The sequence below is a fragment of the Colletotrichum paranaense genome, assembly GCF_030867605.1.
Source record: "Colletotrichum paranaense strain IMI 384185 chromosome Unknown Scaffold_7.1, whole genome shotgun sequence".
NCBI classification, from domain to species: domain Eukaryota; kingdom Fungi; phylum Ascomycota; class Sordariomycetes; order Glomerellales; family Glomerellaceae; genus Colletotrichum; species Colletotrichum paranaense.
The window spans coordinates 1,490,329-1,516,166 of NW_026848965.1; the positions used below are offsets into that span (position 1 = coordinate 1,490,329).

Consider the following 25,838-nt stretch of genomic DNA (forward strand, 5'->3'; position numbering starts at 1 on the left):
ATGGTGTACGTATTATGTTGTGTGGAATATGGGAAGAAGGCTTAGAAGTAGAGACGGGTTCGACGTTGATTCTTGCATACCTTGCCATCAAACCACAGTCAATACTGCAGATTCCTTACCACAGGGTGTAGCCGTTTGACCAGATGCTGTCGTCTACCGTGAAGCCCGTATACTTTCACACCGGTGGCTGTAAATCGTCGACACAAGCTGTGGACCTTACACTTCAACGAGTTCACCGCCAACAAGGTCGACTGACTTCAACAAAACATTCATTTCCCTATACATAGGTGTTGTACAAGCTGCCAGAAAGCAGCCTATATAGCCCTCATAGACTCCAAGCCTTTTCCGCCCCTGAACCCCCAGCCGTCTTCCCCGTCCCAGTTTATAAAACAATTGTTGCCCATGTATATCGAATCAAGAGTACCGTTACATCCTTCTCAACTCGTACAAAATCTTCATGGCTCCCGAGTTCTTTCAACTCAAGAGCTCTCTCGTCAAGTAATGAAGTATCGTTGGCTTCAAACCCGCGTCCGATATGAGACGCTTAGTCGGTGACACCGGTGGGGGTGTTGCAGAGAATACCCTGGTCAAGCTGTATCATCTGTCAGTAAACACGCTCATATCATATAGATCAAGATACAGAAGAGAACTCACAATAGGCAGAACGCAGCAGCGGGCACGCTGTCCGATGGCAGAGCAGATGGAGCTGAACTCGTCGGCCGAGGTAGGTGCCTCGGGCGGGTTGCCGCAGTCGAGGTCAGCGACGCCGAGGACGTCCGTCGCGCAGCACTGCGAGGTGCCGTAGAGGCCGGAGCAAGGGACGTAGACGGCCTGGCGCTCCTCGAGGGGCGCGGAGAGAGCGACGCCGGCGAAGAGGGCGGTGAGGGCGATGGTGAATCTCATGATGGCGGTGGGTTGGTTTGGTGTAAGTGGGTATGTAGTAGATGGGAATAGAAGAGTGATTGTTGTAAGCTGGAGATGAGGCTTGTTGGTGTGATGGAGCTGATGAGTGGAGGGAAGGAAGATGGCCATCAACGGGGACTGACGTGCTTTCTTATATAGAGATTCCAGACAAGACGTGACGACCGCAAAGACCATAAACAAGACACTCGTCTTGTCCTTCGTCACAGGCCTCCGGTCTCGATGACGATGTCTCTCTGACCAAGATTCCCCAAGCAAACGAAGCGCTCGCGCCGCCCCGACGACGGACTTCTGTCCCAATCCTTGGACAGCGTGACATCGTGATGGCCCCCTACCGCCTTAGACGGGAGGCAGCTATATCTCCTCCCCTCCCCTTGCACCCCCCTTTGATTGTGGAGTGACGAAGACGGCTTGTGTCGATCTCATGTTCGACAGGGACTCCTCACTTGACAATGTGAGGATAGGAGCTCAGGGGAGGTAGCCGGGTGTAGGGGCAAGGTGATTCTGTGGTTCGAGACGGGTGAACGGGGTATACAACCCCCTATTACTGAGGATGATGGAGGTGTGAATAGGAATACTCGGATCGGTACCTGAAATCTCCAGTGGGACTCTCGAGGGTTGCCACCCACATGTACTTTGTATAGAGTAGGCACACACTTTTGAATCGGCTGAGGCCGCTTAGCCGTTGCCTTGGCGAGCACAGCTCTCTTCTTCATATCATAGGCCACCGTCGTTGCCCGCGGCGGAGTGAGAATTGGAGAATGGTTGGTAGGCGGTGTGTAAGTGGTCGAGAAGACAAGCCATTGAACCACAAGCTGATAATTCTTACCAAATGACCGCCCAACTGGCCTCCAGCAATTCGATGACAACGCCGGTGGTCTACAGCAATGGTCTTGTGAAAGGTAGATGGAAGCAGTCGTTTGTGTAGCCTCAGTCTAGGGATGACGGGGCTAATTTTGGCAGATATCGGAGTCACCGGACGACGCAGGCACAAATCAGCATCGGGCAGACCATTCCATCCCAAGACCACGACAATGGAAGACTGCCACTGTGGCACTGCGTCGTCTGCGTCTGCAGATGCGCCCGTGAATTGTCCGCGACCCCGGTCTCTGACGCAGGGTTCTGCTGCAAGAGGTACCAGAAGGTGGGTGTGTCCATCCGACCTGAACTCCACATGGGAACAACGGTGCTCGAACGGGTTTCCTTGTTTTTTTCGCCTTCCAGAATAGTCTGTGTAAATGTCCGAATAGAGAGAGATAGGAAATGAAAAGGAATGTGGGGAATACTTGATTGCCATGCTGCGTTGAAGCGAATACATCAGTTGATCCGTTTGGCTGATACATTTTGGTTCTCTGCGTATGCCAGCGTGACATGGCGTTCAAGCCTCAAAACGAGAATGACGACGCGACTAGATATCGCTACCAAGACCCATGACTTCTTGGGCGAGGCGCCAGGGCATGAAGAATAAGGAGATAAGCCTGGCGACAGTGGTAGAACCGTGCTCCGAGTCTAAACCTCAACGATAACCTCTCGTTCCAGAACATGGCAGAGACATGAGAAAGGGGGCGTGTGGGCGTGATCTGTCATCTCGAACATGAAAGACACGGGGCTCACAAGCCACAAAGTCGCAGTCCTCATCCAGAAACAGAACCTTGTGATCTAGCAAACACCAATGCATGAGCCCCAATCTCGCATGGCAGAAAACGGCCGCCGGCCCCGGCCAGTAAGGGACACTAGTTACTTCTCTACTCTCCTCCAGAAACAGACTCCCTGTTCCTTGCGTGCCGAGCTCGTCTGTCTGCAGCTTTCAGATGGGCGCGCAATACGTCAGGTACTCCTCTCCTACGTTACCAGATCGGGCCAAGTCGGTGATTTCTTTTCGAATCACGGTCCGGGGGATGTTGCCGTGGCTGCCTCCAGGCTCCCCTGTCTCCCAAGAAAGTGCATACATGCATTCGGGGTTTCTACCGGAACAGGATTTCGAGATAGAATATGGCCAGGGACGTAGGGATGAAAGGCGGTGATGGTGGAGAGCAAGGAGAAATCCGTCCTGGGGTTGCGTCGATCGCAGACGAGGATGATGGTATAGATGGGACAATACCCAACCGCTGCCTCGCCTCGCCTTGCACTACACTACACTACATTGCAGTACCCATTGCCATGCCTCAGCACAATAGAGATCTTCACCGCGGCGGCTGTTTCCCTAGGTCGCGGTGGCGAGACGACACAAGAGAGAGGAGGCTCGGGTAAGGTAGTATTGGTACTCCATGCGCTCCATTTCAACCGGGTTCTGACCTCATTCGAATACAGCCGCATGAAAGCTCTCGGCACGGCACCGGCAGGCAAATCAAAAGGGAATTGAGCCAAATCATAGCATAGCCAAGGAAAGGCAACGGCGTGGGTTTCCTCCAACAAAAGAAGCACTAACAAACAGCCAAGCCGAGAAGCCATCAACGTCTTGAGACGTCGTTGGTCCGCGCCTACGGGCTGCCGGGGCAGGCCATCACTTGGAGGAAAGCGGGGAGGGAAGGACAATCTATATGTGCCGCTCCCCTGCATCTTAACTGCCGGTATTCACACCACACACAACAATACACACCCCCTGAAAGAAGTCTACCATCCATGATTGGTTTTCTGGAAGGGGGAAAAGAGCGTCATTTCGGCGTATGCTGGGTGCCCATTGGTGACTAGCAACTCTAGTCCCTATGCCGCTTCGGCCTTGACCGTTGGGAAGCTGGGCAGTAAAAGACGGCTTTTTGCCTCAATTGTCTGTGTGTTGCTCTTTACTTTCTTTCCAACGGCCGACGATCCCCTCGTGTCGAACGGTAGGACAAGCGTGGCTGAGAAAGATCAGCATCGACGCCACGACTAGCTGCTCCGTTTTTTGGGAACACGCTGCATCTTGCATCCACGTCTTTTCCCCTGAGCAGCTGGACAATGAGTAAATCCTGACCCCTTTAGAGAACTGTCAAAAAACGTGTCAAGCGTTCTAACAATAGATGAAGTGTCGGGTGCCTCTTTGGAATCCAACGAAATGGGGACAACTGGGAATAAGAACACCAGCTGTGATGAAAAGACGAGATGAACGGCAGCGACTACTCGGTCGCAACAGGGAAGAAATGCATGATTTATGACGATCAACAAGAGATTTAGAAATTTAGCCGCCAGGCTTTTTCGTTCACACTCATCAAAATGTCTGGACCGGTACAAAGGTACAAGGTACGTAGTGAAGTCGGACGTGGAGCCCCGGGCGGCAGATGGGGCCGGCCGCGATACTTTCCCTCTAAACCTAACTCCCGCCGGCGGCTTCTTCCCCCAGATCGGGGGCCGAAAAGTTCATGTCTCACCTTGTAAGGCTTACCGCCAACTTTGGCCCATCACGCAATGCATCGAGCACCTTGGAAGACAATAGCGTGAACAGTAAGAAACGGCGCAAGGGGAAGGGACTTGGGGGAGAATAAGCTTCTTACTCCCATCTGGCCCAACCTTCCCTCTCCGCCAGCTTTCCGCCCCTTCAGCCGCGGTGGCGTCATCGGTCTCGCCCACTCCCAAATCCATCCCCCCGGCCATGGTCCGAACTCTCGGTAACAAACTGCACACCCGGGCACAGCACACCGTGACACCTCTTTCCCATCTCCACGCCCGCCGCAACGGTACGGTGTCATTAACATGAGACCATGACACCCAGAAACGCAGCGCTGAATCAGTGAGTGAGGGGAGCAAGGCAACACTCGTCAGGAGAATAACAAAAAAAGTTCCGAGAAAGCTGCAGGCTGGAACTCTGGACCTACATTGACGCTGCCGAATTCCACACAGACACAGTCGAAGCAGCTTGCCGGTTTGCCAACTTGGACAGACAAATACATCGTCACCAAACTGGGTGACAAGTGGGCATCGCCAAAACTCGCCTCCCACGATGTCACCCCATACCCTCACCATCAACGCCCTCATACCACTTTCACAGCATATTCACCTACCGTCGTCACCAATGCTGAGCAGAAAGAAAAAGAAGAAGCAAAAAACAAAAGCCACAAAAAGGGGAGGACGCTAGGACTTGACTTCCATCTTGAGCTACCCTGTCCACCAGTGAACCACCCCCCAGAACCTCGAAGCGACCCCAAACCAGGCAGGGATCAGCCCTCTTCGGAGAGGAAAACCAAGGTCTGCCAGCCCTCCAAGGAAGAGCTCAAATCTCCTGTTTATCTGCATTGTGCACCTAGTGTCTACGTAGAGAGCAATGTAATGAAAGCCCTAGACTTCGCACGGCCAATGATACTCTAAAGACGGCTCGCGGAAGAGGCTTAGGGAACGTACTACGATGCTGAGGTAGGTATACAACGCCACACGATATAGCAGCCCATTTGCTCTCCTATACGCGATGCTCAAGATACTCGGCTACGATGGCCGTACCTGCAACACCCTCCCACAGATTCCCAATTCCTCCTCATCAATGCCATTGACCCTCATCATTGGCCGTTCGTCCCAAAGTACTCCAAAGAACATGGATCCCAGAAACGACAACACGGATGGCACCTACGTAAGCAGCCAGATCATAGCCCTTGCTCGGGGGAGGATCGCAACTTGTGAAGAGCATGCATGCATACCTGCAACCATCTCTCGAATGCCTGCTCACCCACAACCCTGTGCCTGTGCTGGCCTCGCAAAAGAGATCGGCCTCAGCTCGACAAGGTCCTACGACCTGCAGTAGCCTGACTTTCGATATTTTGCGAGGTGTTCCTGACAGCTTGCCGATCCCTTTTGGAGACCGTGAAGCTGAACGCGTGTTTGCTTCTCGCCTCTCGGGTGCCGATCGTTGATAACTATCGTAGGCTTCAGTCAGGGTGTCAAACTTTCAGGATACTTGACCATCTCCAAATGTTGATAGCTTCCCCCCCCGTGTTCCCCTCACTAAATTTGCCACTTGGCAAGAGGCCTCGCTTTTCCGTGTTCAAACATCGAATTCACAAACGGCATATCCGACATGGCAAGTATCAACGGAACGCGTAATGTGACTGCTTGCTGGGATCACAATCACCCTGCTTTCCATTCCTATAGGGCCGCTTAAGTGTCCGTGGTAATCGTACAAAGTTGTTGTCTATCGCATTCGACTCCTCTATGCATTCCCGTTCCCGCCAGAAGCAATAACCCCAGATACCCAGCGGCGGCATCACCCAACACGTGAATGGATTAAGCGTAGAAGTTGACCGTCTGAAAAGAGTCAGTATGCATACAGCAACCCACGGGCAGCAGGTCTCAACACTCACGTCCTTCTTCTTGGCTTGCACCTCGGCAATGGCATCCACGTAATGCTCGTGGCTAATCTTGTTCTTGCCCATACGCAGAGCAATCATACCGGCCTCTACACAGACGGCCTTGAGCATGGCACCACCAAACTCATCCGTGCTGCGGGCCAGTTCGCCCCAGTTGACGGCGGGGTCGACCCTCATCTTGCGAGAGTGAATCTTAAGAATCTGCGCACGCGCTTCCTCGTTCGGCAGGGGGAACTCGATCTTTCGATCGAGACGACCTGAACGAAGCAGCGCAGGATCCAAGACGTCCACACGGTTGGTAGCGGCCAGCACCTTGATGCGGTCGTCTGATGCGAAACCGTCAAGCTGGTTCAGAAGTTCCAGCATAGTTCGCTGCACTTCTCTGTCACCGCTCTTCTCGCTGTCGAAACGCTTCGTACCAACGGCATCCAACTCGTCAATGAAGATGATCGCCGGGGCCTTCTCCTTTGCCAGGGCGAAGCAGTCGCGCACAAGCTTAGCACCATCTCCAATGAACATCTGGACCAACTGAGGACCGGCAAGCTTGAGGAATGTAGCGTCGGTTTGTGCTGCGCAGGCTCGGGCCAGCAACGTCTTTCCGGTACCGGGGGGGCCGTACATCAGGGCACCTATAAGTATGGTCAGTATATCGCCTAGTGAGCCTCTGATATTCGGTCGTACCCTTTGGCGCCTTGATGCCAATCTTCTTGAACCGCTCCGCCTCCTTCATGGGCCAAACAATGGCCTCAACCAGCTCCTCAATCTGCTTGTCGAGACCACCAACGTCCGTGTACTTCTCTGTCGGCTTCTCGTCGACCTCCATGGCCTTGACTCTGCTGTCATACTCGGCTGGAAGCGTGTCAAGAATGAGGTAGGAGTCCTTATTGACACCAATCAGGTCGCCAGGCTTCAGGGTGGTGGGGTCGACCAAACCGATCAACGGAAGGAAGATGGTTTGTCTTGTGGAGGTCTTGATGACTGCGGACTTGCCCACGCGGGTGGCATCCAGATCGATGTTGGCACCCTCCTCCAATGACTCGGCAGTAGGGTCGAGATCGAGGAGTTCAACGACGTTGCCGACAAGGTAGGGTAATTGCCTGTAAGATGGATTATGTCAGTTGTCCATTCCGTCATCGTTGGTCGGGGGTGAGGGAGGGAAGTAAGTAGCATACCGGTTGTTAGCAATCTTGTCGAGGTTCTCCTTGATCTTCTCCCCCATAGTCGCCTTCTCGTGCGTCAACCGTTGCAGTTCGCTGCGCATGATTCTGGAGTCGTTCTCGAGCAGCCGTTTGCGTGTCTGAATGTCCTGCGTGCTGAGGTTCAGGATCTCGTCGTCAAGGATGTCTTCCTCCTTCTCAGCATCCTCCATATCGGCATCACCATCGTTGGTGGGCTTCTTCTCCTTCTTATCCTTGTCGCCCTCGTCTCTCTTGTCGTTCTTGTCCTGACGATCGAGGTCGTCGAGCTCTTCAAGGGTCGACATGGTGGCGGGGTGTGTGTGGGGGACGGGAGGGGGATATTAAAGGTAGATGTTCGTCAAAGATACAATTCGCCGTTTCTATCGTCAAAGCGTGAGAGGGATTGGTGATGGGGCCGGGTCGGGTCGATACCGGTGTGTCGTCGTGGGTTTGTGATGGAGCAGAAAGGGACAGCTTCGGAGCTGCGTGGGTGAGGTACTGGGCAGTGAGGCTCGAGCTGGACCTCAAGGCAAGCAACAGTCGCGTAATCAGCCTGGTGTTGCCCTGTGCGTCAAATGGCCAGTCCGGAAAGCGCTAGGAGGAAAGTCCGACCGCATCCGGCTACAGTGCTTTTGACTGTGCAGAAACATACCTGTACACGGTACGATATTACTAAGTACATCTCACTTCATCGACGAGATATTACCAGAACCACTTCACCAAGCCATGCTGTCATCTGATATCATGGCACATCGAACTCATTTCTCTTGTCATTCAAACAGACAACATGGTACATCTATGAGAAAAAAGACCAGCTGGCCTAGGTCGAGATGCGTCTCTCTCTCTCCGACTGATTAAAAGGGTATATGATATGTACAACAATAAGTCATCAAGGCACTTCCCTCGCCATCTTACAACACAGTAATTCCTTTCCCTCAGGCTTCTCGTCGAGTCGTCAAATTTCATTCGTCGTCAAGAATCCGGCTGGCCAGGGCGCCAAGTACGGGAACCTCGAATCTAGTACACACGGTCAGCACAATGTCCCCTTAGCAACGGGCTCATTCTCCGCTCCACCAACAAACATACCTATCTAGCGTATCCGCATCTTGGTACGCCTTCAACGCCAGCCACACCATGACAAACAGGTCGCCGATGAAGAAGAACCAGCTCAGGAACTTGGACCATGAGAGGAACACCAGGTGGAAGATCATGACGGCCGTGAACAGCAGTGCCGACTGCCATGCGTGAAACCTGCTTGATGTCAGCGACCCGATATAACGAGCAATATGCCTCGCTCGTAGAGAGGCCGTCGCATTATTGTCAGAGCCTCGACACCCCCAGAACAACACCCCACGTACCTCACATAATCACTATTCCGCTCCCCAATCAACAGCAATATCGCACCCAGCGGCGGAAACGCCAGATACGCCAACGCAGCCTCGTAATCCAGCCTGATCCCCAGACTCGTATCGAACTCGCTCACGCCCTCCCGGTGCGCGTCCGCCGTGGGATAGGACCCTGGCAGGTTCGGCTGCCATCCGCGCTGCGGTTGCGGGTGTTGCAGGGGCGGGGGTGACGGCTGGCCGTACGGCGAAAAAGGTCTTCGAATATCGGCCGAGGCGCGCGGCGACGCGAGAGGCGGGGAGAGGGCTCGTTCGCGCTCCGGCGGGGAGGATTGGTAGGGAGCAAAGTCCATGATGTATGTTTTTGGTTCTGTTGTTGTGGTATGGATGGGAGCTGGAATGGATCGCGGGGTTTCGCAGGGCTAGGCAGAGGTTCGGAGGAAAGGCTTCGATGTTGTACCAGGGGATTGCGGGGTTCTTGAGACAAATTCGTACGCTGATGTTGTCGTGGTGTTGTTCGTCAGACGTGGTGAAGCTGTTGAAGTCCGATGTTCGAGGTACGTCAGCTTAGGGACTTTTGGGAGCTCAGAAACGCGCAATGCCATGGCGTCAGGTACTGCGTGGAGGTAGCTGGAGCACACCTGGAACTCGCGCTCCAGGCTTAATTAGGGGTCTTTTTCCGGTTCGGCGGCGCGTTCATGCAGGTCACCTGCAGCGGTCGCTGTTAGTGGCTCTCGCCCCGCCTTTTGCCGGCCCGGTCAGAACGAACCGTCCACCTCACTCTTTCGTCTTCAGGGCTCTTGTCAAACTTACTCTAGACTGAGGCGGCTGAGACGAACTATAAGTCTGTTAGTCTCGAATATTATTCAATACAAGATGTGCCACTAGAATGTCTAATGGTCAGTCACAGAACTCAACAACGTTGTGGTGCCTCAAATTATCTCGAGGAGGCTTGCTAAATGTTGCTAACATCGCCTCCGCCCGTTTTGAACGGTCCCATACGGCGGTTCATTCAGGCTTCTCGGTCTCCGTTAAAGAAACGGCGCGACGCTTATCGATGCTCAGAGAAACCACGAAGAGCACTTCACTTTCGTCAGGGGAATCATGACTTGGCAGTAATTCACATGCAACTCTGCTGACTACAGTCATTCCCAACTTCAATGCCATGAACAAATAGTTTAGCTCTATAGTAGAGATCCGTATCCCGTGATAATACAGACTTTTACAGCACTATCATACACCATCCTCCCAAGCAACCCTCTACTCGGACTTTGTCTCCTCCGCGCTCGCACTCTCCTTGGGCTTCCCCTCATCCTCCAACTGCGTCCTCCGGCCTTCCAACGCCAGCCAAAGGCTCTTGCTTCCGCCCTCAAGGGCAGTAGTAAGACCCAACCCAGCGCTCTGGAGCATATGCACGAGCTGCGCCCGCAGGCCATCGAGGCCGCCCTCAATACCACCAACCCACTTGACGCCATCAACATCAAACACATCGCCCTCGACTCGTCCACCGACAAGCAGCAGCTTCTGCAGCGCGCTCTGGCACAGGGGCTCGTAGTACCCCGGGTTCTTCTTCCTCGGCGGCGCCGCAAACTTGCCAGGGCTCGGCGCCAGAATCTTGAGCGCGGCCGCGAGGTGCGCGGGCGAGACGGCGGGGAAGACCAGCGCCGCCGTGGGACCGCACAGCAGCGGCGAGATCTGCGCGTAGGCCGAGTCCTCGGGGACCTCGAAATCCTTCATCGCCTCGTAGGCGGCCATACTCAGATCGTGTACCAAGGGCCCGCGGGGTCCCGTCCGCGTGCCGGCCTTGGCCTTGGCGACCTCGGGGTCGTAGAACTCGGCCAGCTTGAGCGCGACGTTGAACATGCGCGTGCGCAGGACCTGGAGGTGGACCTCACGGCCATCGAGGGGGCTGTTGGTGCCCGCGGGCGTGGCAGCGATGAGGGCGCTGTTGAGCTCGCGGCGGACGGCGGACCACTCGTCTGCCGTCAGGTTGCTGTGCTGGAAGAAGAGGATCAGGGGCGTCGTGCGGAGGAGGGAGGTGTAGGTCCTGATGAGCTGGGACTTGCGGGTTTCGGGGGGGCGGGCGGAGGGAGGCTTCGTCGCGGGAACGTAGTCGGCGGGGAGACGGAGGCTTGCGGCGGCCGGGGCGGCGAGGAAGGAGGTCGTGGTGGTGAAGGATCGTGTGATTGGGGTTGAAGTCGTCGCCAGCCTGCGCAGGGCGCGCGCGGCCTGTTGTGGTAACCTTGGTGGCATCCTGGGGGGGCTCGTTAGCATCGATCCAAATGGCAAGTCTGCAATGCTCGTCTGAGGGGCTATGTACGTGTCTGGAGAGCAGGAGATGTCTGTCCTGTCGGCGTGATGGGGGTGCACCTGGTGATGGGAAAAAGTTGCTGGAGCTCCCGAGCTTCAATCGCCAGTCGGACAAATTTCATATGGCCCGTGCACCACATCGACGGTAGGCACTCATTGGCCAATCACAGCGATTCGTTTGACGACGCTTCACCATGTCAACTTCAGCTTCATTCAATTCCTCACCAGACGGGAAATCAGATTCAGTTTCTCCTTTTCCATTTACCAAGCTCAAGGGTATTTCGCAAAGTAAAAAAAAGACCGTTTCCTTCCTACCGAAAGCGCGCTTTCCAAGTCCCATTCCCTACCATGCCATACCCAGTAGGGACTGTGTCTCAAGTACTAGAAAGAAACGAACGGAGCTCATCTCACGAACTGCCTCACTTCTTGTCCCCGGCTTGCTTCTCAAGCTCCTTTCGCAGTTGTTTAATCGATGCAGCGTTATGGGGAGACTCGATGATTGATCCAATCTCCAAGAACTCTTGCGCATCCTCCATCGACAAGGTCTGCAGGTACTTGGCGAGGCCGTCGGACGACGCCATTTTACTAAGCAGCTGATCAGGCGTCGCCGCATTCGAACTAATGTAGTCGGTGACGATGCCCTTGCACTGCTCGAAGAACTTTTGGGATGAATCCTTGGAGATGCCATGCCACAGGAGCCAGGGCGTGGAAATCTCGCGAAGCTCGTCCAACGAGTGCGTGGTGCAGATGTTGTAGTGCTTGGCCATGCGAGAACCAAGGAGCCCGACCGAGTCAAACTTGACCTTCTGACCGTGTTTGATCAACCGGTCAACCCAGAGTGCGACGAGGCGGATGGTCTCGGACCCCGTGGGCAGCAGCTGGTTTTGCTCGCTGAGCTCACCCTTGACGATGACATCGAACACACGCCGATCCATCCAGATCTTCTCGTAGACATCGCACTCCTTCTGACAGTTGGTGACGCCAATGACAAACTCGTGAGAGTACGGGTTTGGGTCGTGGACAAGGTACTGCCGGAAGAGTCTCTCCTCGCGCAGACGATTGGTGGCCTCCCTGAAGATGTCGTCCGAGTGGACCATGAACATGTAAGTCCTCTCCCTGAACAATTGCTCCTTCAGATGCGACAAGGCAAAGGGTCCGGGGACGTTGGGCCACTTGGCGGCGATGTACGTCTTGATGCACGATCTCCAAGTGTAGGCGACCTCATCACGGCAAGAGACGAGACCCTGCTGCTCGCGGGGAAACCAGTGAGGCGTCATGTCCGTGACAACCGTTGAGCCAACGCAGTACGCAAGTCTGTATCATTTCCTAGTCAGCCTCATCTTCACTAATGGGATCGTGTCTATCTTGGAGGAGTACCTAGACTTGACCCATACCTCGCCCGGGAGGAGGATCTCGTTAAAGCCGAACTTGGCTCCAAGAAGGTCGATGATGAACAAGTCGTCGCTTCCCTTCAGCCGACAATTGAGAACGGGATGAGGCCAGAACATCGGATCCTTGCCCTTGGCCGTGTGGATGGCGGGGCCTTCGCGGCACCGATCAGCGGCAAGAGAGGTAATACTGTTGGCATTGCGCAGGAACATCTGCATCTCGACCACATCGTCACAGAGCGCTATCGCCATCGGTTAGTTCATACTACTGTTCGTCTTCCGAATGAGATGAACGGGACAAAAAGACGCTGTGAGGACACAGGCCTGAGAGCGATACTTACGGCTGACGATTTGACGAATGATAGTCTGAAGGTGGTAGTAGAGGTTGTCACCAGCATCCCAAGCCAATGCTCTCGCGCGGTCCTCATTCCTCTTGTCCGCCAAGTACGACTTGCCGAGAGGGAACACCTGCTCCCCCACCCAGGGTCCAACAGCACACGCAGCCGGGGTGACGGCGAAGCGGGGGACGCTGTTGAGGTCGAGCGCCTTGGTCTTGTTATCACGGACCTCGATCGGGGAGATATCAACGGCCTGGCCAGAAAAAGTCGCGGCCATGAACTTGTCCGCGATGCCCTTCAGAATCCAGACGGCTCGGATGAAGTGCTTGTGACGCTGACATTCCTCAAAGTGCGTCTTCCAATCCTTCTTCTGGCACTTCGGGCCGCAGTAAGTTCGACGAAGGTGCGGAAACCACTCGACGTAGCAGCCGCTGCAGTGGTGCATGGGCTTCTTCGATCCACAGCGAGAGATCTTGCGCTCGTGACCGCAGGTAACACACTTCTCGATGCTCAATAGCTCGTTCAGGTCACACTTGCTGCCCAGACGGACCTTGATGTCGGCATCCTCGTCTTTTCTTCCACGATGAATCCAGCGGGCATACTTCAACCACTTATGCTTCTGAACGTATGCCTCTCCGGGACAGGGGCCACCATCAACAGCTTCGCAAAGGTGGTTTGGCTTGACAGGGGCAGGATTATCGACAATCTCAGAGTTGTGGTACAAGGCAATCTCGCCAAGAAGCTGGGCGAAGGAGCATCGAATAGACAAGTCGGATTTATCCCAGAGAGAGAAAGCGAAGCGCGCGGCCCACCACAAGTCAGAGGCAGCCTTGTCGTCGGATTTGGCGATGATATCCTCGATGCTGGAGTTGGCATAAGGCCAGAGGGCCAGGGCGAACCGGCGGTTATAATCTGCAGACTTGTTGCTTCCCTTGAAGCCTGCGTCATCTTCCTGGATTTGCGGCAGAGCCGAGAAGAGGTAGTTCACTGGGTCGCCGGGCAAGCTATCATACCGCTCGGAACGATCGAAATAAGAAGGAAGATCTTCCTGGAAGAGGATATAGTCGAGCTCGGGAAGGCCTCTGCGAGTGGCACCAGCTGCACTTCTTTCACCCTTGGGCTGCGACGAAGATTAGTCTGATAAATAGGAAATGAGGTGTTGGGGTGGAAGGGAAACTTGAGAGATGACATACTATGGGACCAGATGCGTTCATCAGGCGGAGGAAATGGTTTCGGCCGGTCGATGGGAAGCAGCTGCGCTTCGTGTCCTTGTAAAGTCCCTGCTCTGACTTCTCGGCCTCCATGAGGATGGTATCAATGCTCTTTGCGGCACTGAGGCAAGAGTCGCTCGTAAGATAAGTGATGATGGGTTGAGGAACGAATGTCTCGAAGAAGTGGACGAGGCAGGCCAGGGGGAACAGGCAGTTGCTCTTCGGAAAGTTGAGAAACGCGAAGACGATGCCAGCGGCAGGATTCTTCTCCTTGGATTGATTGACGATGAGATCGAGGAGTTTGGCGAATTCTTCGGGGTGAGTGATGGGAGTGGAAGTAGCGAGCTGGCAGCAGAATGATTCGGGTTCCTTCCTCGCCGGTCCGCCGTCGTCGCCTGAGCCTGAGGCGCGAGGAAATTCTTGGAGGCAGGAGGACGCCATCTTGGGATCTTTTTTTTTCGAGGCTTCTGCTTCAGATGAGAGCCCTCGCTGAGTGGCTATGGTGATGGTTGGGCTGCAACTTTTGGAGTTTCTCTTTTCCAGTAACGTCAAGAAAATAAAAAGAATGTTGTGGAGGAAAGTTTTGTTCGTATTCTTCAACAGCAAGAGAGTTCTATTTTGTTTCTGAGCAACAGCCCGCCCCTTCGTCTCGAAGAAGTCGCATGCCCCAAGGCCCGCAGCTGAGAGGAAGTGCGGCTTGACTCCTGTGATGCGGGTCACTCCAGGTCCATCTGTGTGAAGGAAGGCGCTTCCAGGAGATCCTCAGTTCAAAGTATCAACGAGGAGCAGCTCCTTTGCTTGCTACTTCCACCTCTCGACCCTAGAAGCTTCTCGTTATCCTTGTATCTACCCTACGCTCCTTGGCAGGAAAAAGGGTAAATAACAAAGAGACGACCAACAGGAGTGATTTCTAATAGTCAAACACAACAAGGTGAAGGGTGCCTGGACAAAGGTAAACCCAATCAACATCACGAATCAATATAGCTTGTTAAAGATTACGATGCAAGTTGGGTGTTGACAAACTTGTTTGTCTCCTCATATGAAAGCAGTATTCTGTTATCCACTAGAGACGTTGCAAAAGCAACACTATCTGCCTTTTCAAGGAAGTCAACAAATGTCTACCATCCCAAAGTACCTCATAGCTCTAGAGATACGTCCAACCCAGGCGCTCTTGGCCAATTTGGCCACCAATGTGGCTTGTACTGTCCCACACCTTCATAGACCACCGCATCGGAAACAATGTTCCCTCCTGGATCAACTTCCAATCTCCTATCTCTGTCAATATTGTTAGCATCTTCGAGGGCAGAAAGAAAGGCAACCTTACAGCTGGTCCAGGGACGGTGACGATCCCACCAGAGCACCCAAGCATTGTCCTGCTCTGCCTGCACCTCAGTCTTCAGAGTCGAGAAACCCTTGCCAATGGATTGTCGATAGGTCTCGAGAATGGTTCGATACATATCGAGAGCATCGTACAAAGGCCAGTCCCAAGGATATCCTTGCTTGATCTGGTGCTGTCTCCATGCCTCGAGGTGCATGATGAACTGAAGAAACAGACGCCATGGGGCAACAGCAGAGTCCGAACGCGAGAGCTCCTTGTCCATCTCGCTGTGAAGCCTCTTGATATTGTGCGGATGCATTACGTGAAAGTTCTTGGTGCGCATGTCGGTGAAATACATCACTGCTGCTTGATAGTCTCCCCTGTCCCACCCCCCAGCGGCACCCTGCAGATGGTTGAAGCGAATGAGAAACTGGCCAACGGCGATCCTGACAGGAGGCGATGTTGCAAACGAAACCCGGCTATGGGGCTCCGCCATGTAGTTCCAGTTCTGAGAGCCAAAGGCGTTAAGAAGATCCTTCAGAATGTCACAGTCTCTCCCTGAATCAAGAGGGGTGATGACGTATCCGGTTCCCCATGACAGAAGGAAATTGTATCGACAGGCACCGTTGTCGCAACCTGGGAAGCCGCACCAGCGCCATTCGGTGTCCGGAACCTTGCCGGCATGTTCTCTGAGGTCGCGCACGCGGTAGTTGGATCGGACGGAGCGGGATCGGAGTAGCTGTCGATAGTATTGCTCGTTAGCCAAAGCTTTGTCCTGCTTGGAAATTCGGTTGGAGTGCAGAACCTGTTCACGAAGATCTCCAGTCGATAAGCCAATTCGGTGAGGAGTTCTTCGCGAGGGGCCGGCTTCCGAGGAAATCGTGTTCACGCCGCTCAAGGTTCGAGCTGGGCGACCTTCCCCGTCAATCGGCTTCCGAGCCGCCGAGTCGAAAAGTTGGGATGCTGAGGACGTGGGCTCGGATTCATGGAGTGCCTCCTGGGACGTTGGGGCTGGGAGTGGTCTAGGGATAGTCGCAGACAATGCGGGACGTAGCCAGCTCTCTAATTCAGGGTACAAGGTGCGGTGATGAAGAGCTGGTAGAGACCGATCGGGTGAGGTTTTAATATCGATGCGCTCAGATGTGGCATCGGAGGAGCTATCAGAGTTCCGAAGTATCGCCCAGCCGGTGGACATTGGGGAAGCTGGATTATTGATGACAATTAGGGGATGGTCGTGTTCGTCGTTGTTTACTTCGGTAGTCTCAGGGAAGACGTAGTCGTCTTCGTCATTGTTGGGCTGCACCATTGTGGACGGCCTGGTTCTCGAATTTGGGAATACGTCTTACAAGAGTAGCAAGTCCACTTGACGTTCCCAAACCAGTTCCGGGTGGAAGGTTGCTCTATATAGTACTCGGTATACAATCAAGCCATGTTCAAGATCCCCCCAGAAGCCATAGGAAGCTTCAAGACAGCAAATGAGACAGGCAGCTATGCTTACCTTAGGAAAGGCATATATCAGACAACAGACAAAGGGGCCTACACTGTGTCCCGTAATTCTTTGAGCAGCCTTGTTGTCTAACAACACCAAGCATAAGCCCTTTGTGGTTTGTCGTCTCAAATCAATGTCAGCTAAGGGTCTAGGGTCTCAAGTACAAGGTCGCCAGGCTAGTGAGTAAGGTAAAGTCAATCCTTCTGACATCATGTTTAGATATCCTACAATTTCGGCATGCCTCAATTCTCTCACCTTCTGAAGATAACTTACATGATCTGTACCTTGAGCTCTCTTGATAGAGAGAACAGAGTGCGTCGACGTCAGCTGCAGAGTATGAAGAAGAACATGCTTACATGCTTTTCTGCTTGTCTGACTGGTCCCTTGAGATACGACGCCCGGTGTATCAAACTGAGACCGAAGAAATACATATTCCGCAGAGACGACAGTGGGCAAAACTAGAGTAGTGCACATGGGGTAGAAGTTTTAGAAAGCCTAGGAGGAGTAGATAGGCAAGGCTTTTCCACAACAGCTATTCAGAGATTGAGATCACATACAATCTCCGGCCTCTTGTCGCCGTGACTAAGCTTGCGGATTCTCAAGTAAACTGGGAGTAATCCCTCTACGTTCTAGAATGATTAAAAGTCAAATCAACTAAACTCCAGAAGCTCGAATGCTTAAACCATTGTCAAGAAGCATTAGGATAGCCTTCCACTCAATCTAAGTCCGCATCAACGACCTTGATCCAACCCTTCTCATCCTCCTCACTTTCGTCACCATTTGCGGCATCGGTATCCTTCGCAAGTACACGATGGCGTCGATCGGATTCTTTAGCTGACTCCTCGGTACGGTGAGATCGAGCTTCGTAGTTGGCAACGAGCTCCTTTACACGACCGTCGCCGAAGGACCCAATGTGTTGGAGGCGGAACTTACCAGATATGGAACGAGAGTGGGACTCAACAGAGGCATCGTTGTTACGCTGAATCAACTGGGCCTTGATCTCCTCAGTCTTCGATCGCTGAGTGGCTTTGGGCTTCTCTGGTTGGGGATCTGAGAAATCGGCAGGTGCGTCAGAGGGGCGGTTGTCTTCTAGGTGTTGGAAGACGCGCTCGGCGTATTCAGCGGCAGATGAAGAGTCTTCGGCATGAGGCGCCATTTTGAGGATGTATGCGACAGTTGAGAAGTTATGGGCTTCAAGTGAGAGTCACGGTGATTGAAGTAACTTCTGTAAGGAGGCGATGTTGATGTTATTCAAGTAGGGAGATATTTCATGTAGGAAGCTGCTAGGATTATGTAGATTGTCGAGTTCAATTTCTATCATGTAGTTCAAATTGACTGAGGGACACTAGCATTCATGGTCATGGACTAGACTTTGAAGATATCATACAAATACTTTGTGACAGTTGGATGTGAGACAATGCTCTCTGATCATGACCCTTGTAGAAAGACCTGTCTGCACAGATTCAGAACTTTCGTGGAGAAAGCCCATTAGTGTTCTTTGTCAACCGTTTCTGCAGCACAAGGAACTTGTGTCGCAATGCGAGGATTTCACCTTTCTCAATTCGAATATCATGCTCGCTTTCATGTGGCCGAAGACATAGGAATGGTTCATTGCAGTTTTCTTGACAGCCGAAGCAAAAGGATCCATCGTGATACCTTGCCAAATCCAGGAGCTAAAAGCCTTTGAATGCCGGTCTTAAGGGCTGAATATTACTCCATGTGCCTTTGAATGCTCGAAAGGTTCGCATCAAACTGATACTGTGTTCAGGAGAGCCCTCGTCCGGTGTTGGCTTCAGACAATACAGTCTTCGCTTTGAGAGAGGTTCTCATACTAGCTGTGGTAGAACGAGAAATTGACAGCCTCTACTTGTCAGATTCGGCCTGCAAAGGTAGTCATCACGGATAGAGCAGTTCTCATCTCAACTGCATGTTTAGTTTCGACTTGACTGAAGATGTGACGGATAATAGCCTACTTTAGCGCCCGACTAATGAAACAGCCACATCGTGTGCCATTCTTTTCAACCTACCTTTAGAGTTATAGTAGCTATGGCTTCATTTCAGCCATGGCGCAAAGCTAGGCCGAGATGCTATACCAAGTAGCTCAATTATTCCGAGTCAGCCTTGAATTATGCCCACGCTATCATGACCGATCGCTGATCACACAAAACGGCCGTTTACGCTACTAGCCATGCTCATGGCCTTCTTCACATTTACAGTGACGATTCTGGTCCTCAATTAGCATAGCCGGGTGACTTTAGGCTAGGCGTTGGCGGATCAGGCACCGGTTTAGGTGGTGCATAAATGACACCTTTAGGGTTCTTCGTTTCTCGCCGCATTGTGGTCCTGGTGGTATAGTTCCCGCCCGAATTATAGAAACATCATACTTCCTGAAGCAAGTAGAAGATAATACGTCATTACTTGAGCTTGCAGGGGTACAGAAGCATGTGAGTTCCAGCTCGTCATAACCAGCAGCAATTTTACTTCTGACTGTTCAGTCGAGTCTATGCTGATGGCGGTCCTCACTCCCTGGGGCAAAGTAGGCTGCCAGATGGTAAGACCAGACCCATGAGCCAGGATAGCCTGATGTCTACTGCCTCAGAAATTGTTATCGGGTGAAGCCTGCGCAATGCATACCTTCGGGCTGCAGGGCGATGAGAGATGGTGCCTCATTTAGAGTTGAGGCCTACAGCTATTCTGGACCAATGACATGGATGGTCCAGCAGAACTCAATTGCCATGCCATTGAGCACTTGCCGCTTTCTGAACGCACTCTTGAGCATAAAACGGCTCTCCTCCCTCGAGGACTCACTTTCTTTTCACTCTTCTTGTCACGGCCGGCACGGTGGTGCTATGCCACTCGTTCTTTCAACTTTCGCCGTCCGTTCCTTACCTCTTTTCTAGCTCTCCCCTCTTGGCCATAGAAACTCTGCTCTTGCCGTCAGATTTTCTCAACAGGCTAAACACTCCTTCAACTCGTTTGGTAGTCCGTCTACATATCTAGTTCGACCTCGCGAGGCTCGACCGGTCAAACAAGAGAACATCATAATCATCGCTTTGAGACCGTAGATCCGTCGTGGGTAAAGACCGGAAGTGGCGGGCCGCTAGGTGACTATGACTGGGGTATATCGTCAAGTTTACCTCAGCCTGTTGAGCAGGATGGGGAGCAGAGTAACAATGAGCCAAGTTCATCTCCGGAATATGGGGCACCTGCCCCAAGCCCGTCTCTACTGGAGCAATACCAAGAAGATCGCGAGCATGGCAGCCAGTCAGGCGTGGAACACATCGCCCCCAGCACTGTTCAGAGCACCGAAGACACAGAGCCAACTGAACTACGATGCGACGAGTGTGGGAATGTTTACGCAAGGCTTTGGGAGGTGAAGTATGTCAACCTCAGACTGCCGACATTTGAAGAAAAGGTCGTTGCTGACCTGTTCGCAGTCGCTGTAAGATCAAGCATGAGAAGCCGTTCAAGTGTAGAGCGGGAGACTGTTCTTGGGCTTTCCGATACAGAAAAGACCTCAAGCGACACTGCGAAGAGCGGCATTCGGACACGGAGGGCTATTTCTGCCCGTTCGCCGGATGCAAGTACTCGCAAGAGAAGGGTGTCAGTATCAAGAGGAAATCCAACTGGCAAAGACACGTACAGACACAGCATCGCGGCTAGTATGAAGATTGGCAGCCTCATGGATCGACAGAGATAATCCCTCAATACAATGGAAATGTCATGCCGGGCAAGTAAGACTCTTTCCCGCCCATTGCGACCGCAAAAAGCGACCCGAAGAGCGGTTCTGAATCAAAGACCGAGCTCTAGCCGTAGGCAACAACAAACTTCCCCCGGCCCCCAACGTCTAGCTCCCACAGCTCCCTGCCCAACCCCCGTTAGCGGAGATTTCGCAAGCGAGATGGCGGTCTGAGAATGCAGTGAATGGCCAGCCTTATTGGAAACATGCTACGAGTGGCAGCTCGTAAGTCGCTTTGGGGATGGTGGCTTACGCTAGTCATCCCGCGTAGTAATTTAGTCGCGATGATTCGTTCCTTATCTGTCTTAGCTGTCAGCCCTGGCGCTCAGCTGCGTCGAACCGGCCCATTCTCAGAGCCCATTCTCAAACGCCCACGATAAAGAAAGAGTGCGGCTGTTAGACGGAGATTGTGGCCGCCGGGATGGGCAGCAACTTGAATATCCTGATCATGCCAGCCTTAAGAATGTCTCTGTGCCCCGCGCCATGGATGGCTGCTTGTCCCCCACTCGAATCCACAGTTTCTTGCACATTACGTTCAGTTGTCGTGAAGAGATACCTCGAACAGGCGTGAGAGCCGCCGCCTCCACTCGACAATGAGCTCCTACGATCCCGAGACCATGGACCTATGGGTTCCGGGTACGGAGGTCAAAGGCTCTGGGAATTTGACCTGGGAGCAACTGGACTTCAACCGCAACTGCACGAACTGGGGTCAATGGCTGGCTGCCATGCTTCAACCTGATCCATGGGATCCAAAGTCGACTCGAGGAATGAGTGTTCAGCTGTCAATGGCACTGTACTCGACGGCTATGCCGAAGGGATACGAGACGACCTACTCCGACGTATCATATTGGTTCGCCTACAATATGTATCATACACCATACCCGGAAAACTCGAGCGATCCCACATACTATCTTTTCAGCACACGATTCAATGAAACCGTTCTATGGGGTCCAAAAGAGCATTGTGAGGCCGACTTCTGCAAAGCCGTCGGATATACAGGAAGCCAAGATCTCTGCGGTATCGGAGTAAGAACAGAACGCCTGAAGTCGCTATGCTGTGCAAAGATCTTTTGACTAACAACGTGAAGGTGGTGGTATCCTACTACCTCGAAGCCATCTTAGCAACGATGTACCTTGTCGCATTCACGATTCATCAAGTACGACGCCACTTCAACAAGAACCTCTGGGAGAAGACGCGACCGAAGCAAAAACAAAGACTGAGCGGTCGCATTCTTGACTCGTTCCGCGGATCGCTCGACATGTTCCTCAGCGGCTCAATGCTGATCGCAGTGGCCATGTTGGGAGCTTCCGTCTACTCGGCCGCTACAAACTTCAAGGAGAGATCGGAGATCAACCCCGACCTCCCATCAGCGGATGCGATTTACGAGCAAGCCTTGGCACTGATCGCGTCCAACTACTCTGTGTTTCCGGTCATGTTGCTCTACGCGCTAGCCAAGCACGATGGCCATCGCAAGTGGCTTCATCGATCTGTCCTTGGCCTCCTCTGGGGTTTGAGCGTGACGGTGGTGTATCTGGCGCCAAGGGCGGAGATAGATTATAAGGAACGAAAGAGTGGGCACAGAAACTTTGACTGCGATCAACGTGGCTCGCAGTACTGGCCCGTCGTCAAAGCCACTCAGTTCTTGGTCATTGCGCTGCCGATGATATGGCTCCTCCTAACACTGTTTGTTACCACTGGATTTAAGATTCCCGGCATGATCGATAAGCCTTGGGTCAAGAGATGGAGGTCTTGCTGGCGAATGTTGGTCGCCTGGATCAACCTGCTGGTCATGTGGGGCATACTAGGCTACTTTACTCACTTCCGCCAGAAGATCATCAACGCGGCTGATGGCATTGACAAGAACGATAAGTGGACGTTTGGACAAGTTCTTGCTCTGGCAGCTTGGGTACCAGTCATGGCTGAGCTGCTGTACATACTAATCTGTAAGTCTACAACGGGATGCTGCTCTTTACGTACGTTACTGACTGGCTACTTAGTCGGACTTGAGGAGGGTCTGTCAGGCCATATGCCTGCCGACTACCACGCGACCCATGTCACGCAACCTGACCAGAACATGGGAGTTCCTCTCCTCGACAGAGGTTCGATGTACGACATGAAGCACGCCTCTACCATGTCAGCAATGTCTGTATCCACAACGTTATCTTCGCCAGCGACTCCTGGGCAGGTACAAACGCCTATGTGGCAGCAGAACTCTGGATACCAACACAGCCCTGTGTATCAGCCAGTTAACATGCAACAGCCCCACGTTCAGCATCATCAAAATTGGGACGGATACTACCACACGGGTTGGTAATTAACCAAAATATACGAAAAAAAGACGGAATGAACGAAGACTTCAAGTTATAGCGATCGAGGGCCTTTGTAATGATGAAGATGGTGTTATTCAATAATGTGTTATACAATGAGACTGTGGAAGTAGTTCAACAGAGTCTGACCCGTTGTGATGTCCACCAGCAAACATAGAAGCTCCTGCCTTCTGCGCGCCACTGATCACTTCCAAAATTGTCCTAAATCCAACATTGAGAACGGTACATCATTTTCATTCCCCATCTGTTCCACGATTGAAAGGAAGTCATCCGAAGAGATACCGATAGTCTCGAGAAACTCGGTGTTATCTGGTGTATCCGGAAATACACTCGCGAGCGGCTGCGACTCACTCACCGTCGTCGTAGACACCAAGTCAGGTTCGCTGACAAAAGTTTGAGTTATGATCGGATCGATGACTGCTTCAATTGAGCCCGATGGTATCCCACTAACTATCAGATGGCGTCAGTACATATGTGCGTAGTTTCCTAAAGGATAAGGACGAATCATATCTGTCTGGCTTTATTTCCTTCAATCCTTCCCATTTAAGAGCAGAGATAGAGAGGAAAGTAGAAAAAGACGAGAGACGAGAGAAAGGCTGGAGACGGTTGTACTGACGCCTTGTAGTAGGTGAGTGGATACGGTCTTCAAAGTCTTGGTCGCGTACCCGCCGCGTGAATTTGCGAAACAAAGTCTCCAGATGGACCAACTCTGCTTTTCGAACCTCTGCCACCAAGTTTCCTTTACTGATCATGTCATCTAAGATGTTGTGTGTCTGTTCTATCTGAGACAGTCCATCGTCGCCTATTACCGCTGGGAAGAGTGCCTTGGCCATTGTTAAGTGTATGGCAGCTCCATAAGCATATTCCAACTCAAATGGTAGAAATACTTCTGTTGGTGGTTTGACGGTTATTTGGAGTCGTGCGTAGTGTCAAAGAAACGGTCAGATTATACTCATACTTACCTAATAGACTATCATCCCCGGACAGAATTTGAAGACTCTTCACTGCTGATTTAATGCCCGTCTCGACCAGAGTCTTCAAGGGAGCTGAGAAGGTTTGTGGATCTCTTCCACACCATTCAAAGTTCTCAAGCTCTTGTTTTAAAGCGGATAGAAAAAGTGGCCTCGTAGCCATGATAACACACTCCAAGAAGACGATTGTCAGTCGGAAGATGACTGAATGAAAATAAAGCAACAACTCACCTGATGGTATAGCAAGGTAATGCTTCTTGTTCCTTTCGGCATGGCATCCACCGAGTTTTGGAACTTGAATCGAGTTATCTTCTCAATCTCCTGTGCGTGACCAGCCAAGGCATGAATGATGGACTTTGTCGAAGTAAGGAACTCCCCAAGTGGAGTCTTCTCGGACCTGTAGATAGCTTCAAAGCCGAAACATTAGTACAAATCTCTGTGGGAACAGATGGGACTGACTAGTAATGATTGATGATAGCAAACGCGAGAGTTTGACTTGGAGACCAAGCGTTGCGTCACGCTGCGAGCATATACTCGGGGGGTCAAGCACAGTGGTAATGTCCGCGTCTTGAGTGTTCATGGGGACTCCTACAGAGCAGGAAAAATGTCGATCCATGATATACAAAGTCCACCAGAGGTTGCGACAACGAGCGACCACTTGAGTTCCGAGTGCATCCTCAGGAAGTTGGGTGTGCAAACCCTCCAATTGGGCTATCCGAATTGCTTGAGCTATCTGTCAAAGGAAATCAGATGGGGCTCGAATGAATTATTACTTGACAAAACTGGATGTAGACTCACGTATAATTGAGCAGATTCTCTCTGATAAATTGAATACAAATATAGACCTGCAAGGGCCAACACCTCGATGGCTAGCAAACTGTCTTTCCACAAGGCGTTCGGCTCTGGTAGTAGCGCCATGGCGCGAACGAAGAACTTTGCACCAGGCGGTTCCTTTGAGTCCTTTGACCGTGAAAGAAAAGCTTGCCCAAAGGATAAGACGAGCAGGAATTGTACAAACCACAAAGGTGACTCTGCCGCTTTCTTGGATGCCAGGCCGTAGTAGAATTCTTCTAGATTCTTGACAAAATTTGTCTCGTCAATAAGTTGATAATTCTGACCAAGATGGAACTTTACGGTGTTGAAGAGATAGATAGCATGGTCAATGGAAGGAAGTCCACTGATGTCTGGTTGTCCATCTACGGTCGAGGCTTTCCACCTTAAGGGATATATTTCGTCATTGAGAAAGCTAGGTGCACTGAATGGGGTTTCAACTTGGACTCTCTCAGCCATCATTAGGGTGAGACGGGCAGTGAAAGACCATGTTGATGATGGAGCCAGCCAAACTATTCATGCAATTATATTGTCAGTATGACTGCCTGTTCAATCACAGCCCTTCACTTACTCCAATTACGTTTATTCTTGTGGGTGTTTTTGATAGTCGTAGAGGGCAACGTGAATGGGCTTGTATACACGCACTCGGAAGAGTCATACAACTGAGATGACCTACACTCGACTGACTGAGAATCTGGAACTGATAAATTAGCTCACCATCACAGTTTGGAAAAGGAGCTTTTGGTTAATCACTATAGTCTTCGTCATCGGATCCAAACGCTGCACCGCGAGATCGCTTGCTCCCTGGTGTCGATTGTTGTTCTGAGACACGCCTTTGCCGCCCTGAACTGCTTCTAGAGACTTCATCAGACTTTGAGTCGTAAGATCTCGAATTCCTTCACAAACCTCTCGGTATTGACCGTAACGTTTGTTCCTTCCGAGTACTCGCATTTCATTAAACGCCGCTGGCAATTTGCGCACGGCTCTTCGCCGGAGCATTTGATCTTACTTTGTCGACAGCTAATACATCTAGCATATGGTCAGTGGACCCTTCCACCCGTAGTATATTGGTACAAGGATTGGGATTTACGCGTTTGTCGTTCGCCTTAGCTTCCGTCTCTCGGAGTCTCTAGTTCCTCTGCTTGCGGGCGACATTTCCCAGGGTGCAAAATTGCGCGAGTTTGGATGCAGAGGCTGGGAGGAT

The 25,838-nt window shown here is 52.2% G+C and overlaps 11 protein-coding genes across 11 annotated transcripts; 3 read left to right on the plus strand and 8 right to left on the minus strand.

Moving 5' to 3' along the window:
* Window positions 1-544: 544 nt before the first annotated feature.
* On the minus strand, window positions 545-903 carry CPAR01_09324 (fungal hydrophobin; the record flags this gene model as incomplete). Its single annotated transcript, XM_060493589.1, has 2 exons — window positions 545-592; window positions 655-903. The coding sequence occupies 2 exons, from the start codon at window positions 901-903 to the stop codon at window positions 545-547; spliced, it is 297 nt and encodes a 98-aa protein (XP_060347719.1).
* Window positions 904-4,489: 3,586 nt separating this feature from the next.
* CPAR01_09325 (uncharacterized protein) lies at window positions 4,490-5,629 on the plus strand (the record flags this gene model as incomplete). The annotated part of the gene is made up of 4 exons (XM_060493590.1): window positions 4,490-4,574; window positions 4,618-4,627; window positions 4,677-5,160; window positions 5,252-5,629. The coding sequence occupies 4 exons, from the start codon at window positions 4,490-4,492 to the stop codon at window positions 5,627-5,629; spliced, it is 957 nt and encodes a 318-aa protein (XP_060347720.1).
* Window positions 5,630-6,108: 479 nt separating this feature from the next.
* CPAR01_09326 (26S proteasome subunit P45 family protein) lies at window positions 6,109-7,674 on the minus strand (the record flags this gene model as incomplete). The annotated part of the gene is made up of 4 exons (XM_060493591.1): window positions 6,109-6,129; window positions 6,186-6,820; window positions 6,873-7,288; window positions 7,364-7,674. The coding sequence occupies 4 exons, from the start codon at window positions 7,672-7,674 to the stop codon at window positions 6,109-6,111; spliced, it is 1,383 nt and encodes a 460-aa protein (XP_060347721.1).
* A 657-nt stretch (window positions 7,675-8,331) lies between these two features.
* Window positions 8,332-9,065, minus strand: CPAR01_09327 (uncharacterized protein; the record flags this gene model as incomplete). The annotated part of the gene is made up of 3 exons (XM_060493592.1): window positions 8,332-8,386; window positions 8,456-8,620; window positions 8,728-9,065. The coding sequence occupies 3 exons, from the start codon at window positions 9,063-9,065 to the stop codon at window positions 8,332-8,334; spliced, it is 558 nt and encodes a 185-aa protein (XP_060347722.1).
* Window positions 9,066-9,972: 907 nt separating this feature from the next.
* Window positions 9,973-11,162, minus strand: CPAR01_09328 (uncharacterized protein; the record flags this gene model as incomplete). Its single annotated transcript, XM_060493593.1, has 2 exons — window positions 9,973-11,116; window positions 11,158-11,162. 2 exons carry the CDS (start codon window positions 11,160-11,162, stop codon window positions 9,973-9,975), a joined length of 1,149 nt encoding a protein of 382 aa, XP_060347723.1.
* Window positions 11,163-11,441: 279 nt separating this feature from the next.
* On the minus strand, window positions 11,442-14,400 carry CPAR01_09329 (MYND finger; the record flags this gene model as incomplete). The annotated part of the gene is made up of 4 exons (XM_060493594.1): window positions 11,442-12,336; window positions 12,400-12,652; window positions 12,752-13,868; window positions 13,942-14,400. 4 exons carry the CDS (start codon window positions 14,398-14,400, stop codon window positions 11,442-11,444), a joined length of 2,724 nt encoding a protein of 907 aa, XP_060347724.1.
* Window positions 14,401-15,095: 695 nt separating this feature from the next.
* CPAR01_09330 (uncharacterized protein) lies at window positions 15,096-16,583 on the minus strand (the record flags this gene model as incomplete). Its single annotated transcript, XM_060493595.1, has 1 exon — window positions 15,096-16,583. One exon carries the CDS (start codon window positions 16,581-16,583, stop codon window positions 15,096-15,098), a length of 1,488 nt encoding a protein of 495 aa, XP_060347725.1.
* An 898-nt stretch (window positions 16,584-17,481) lies between these two features.
* CPAR01_09331 (uncharacterized protein) lies at window positions 17,482-17,922 on the minus strand (the record flags this gene model as incomplete). Its single annotated transcript, XM_060493596.1, has 1 exon — window positions 17,482-17,922. One exon carries the CDS (start codon window positions 17,920-17,922, stop codon window positions 17,482-17,484), a length of 441 nt encoding a protein of 146 aa, XP_060347726.1.
* Window positions 17,923-19,939: 2,017 nt separating this feature from the next.
* On the plus strand, window positions 19,940-20,429 carry CPAR01_09332 (uncharacterized protein; the record flags this gene model as incomplete). The annotated part of the gene is made up of 2 exons (XM_060493597.1): window positions 19,940-20,139; window positions 20,204-20,429. 2 exons carry the CDS (start codon window positions 19,940-19,942, stop codon window positions 20,427-20,429), a joined length of 426 nt encoding a protein of 141 aa, XP_060347727.1.
* A 669-nt stretch (window positions 20,430-21,098) lies between these two features.
* On the plus strand, window positions 21,099-22,819 carry CPAR01_09333 (uncharacterized protein; the record flags this gene model as incomplete). Its single annotated transcript, XM_060493598.1, has 3 exons — window positions 21,099-21,530; window positions 21,593-22,448; window positions 22,503-22,819. 3 exons carry the CDS (start codon window positions 21,099-21,101, stop codon window positions 22,817-22,819), a joined length of 1,605 nt encoding a protein of 534 aa, XP_060347728.1.
* Window positions 22,820-23,016: 197 nt separating this feature from the next.
* On the minus strand, window positions 23,017-25,096 carry CPAR01_09334 (uncharacterized protein; the record flags this gene model as incomplete). The annotated part of the gene is made up of 10 exons (XM_060493599.1): window positions 23,017-23,141; window positions 23,184-23,276; window positions 23,473-23,721; window positions 23,795-23,975; window positions 24,035-24,210; window positions 24,263-24,391; window positions 24,431-24,536; window positions 24,602-24,622; window positions 24,665-24,940; window positions 25,025-25,096. The coding sequence occupies 10 exons, from the start codon at window positions 25,094-25,096 to the stop codon at window positions 23,017-23,019; spliced, it is 1,428 nt and encodes a 475-aa protein (XP_060347729.1).
* Window positions 25,097-25,838: the final 742 nt, after the last annotated feature.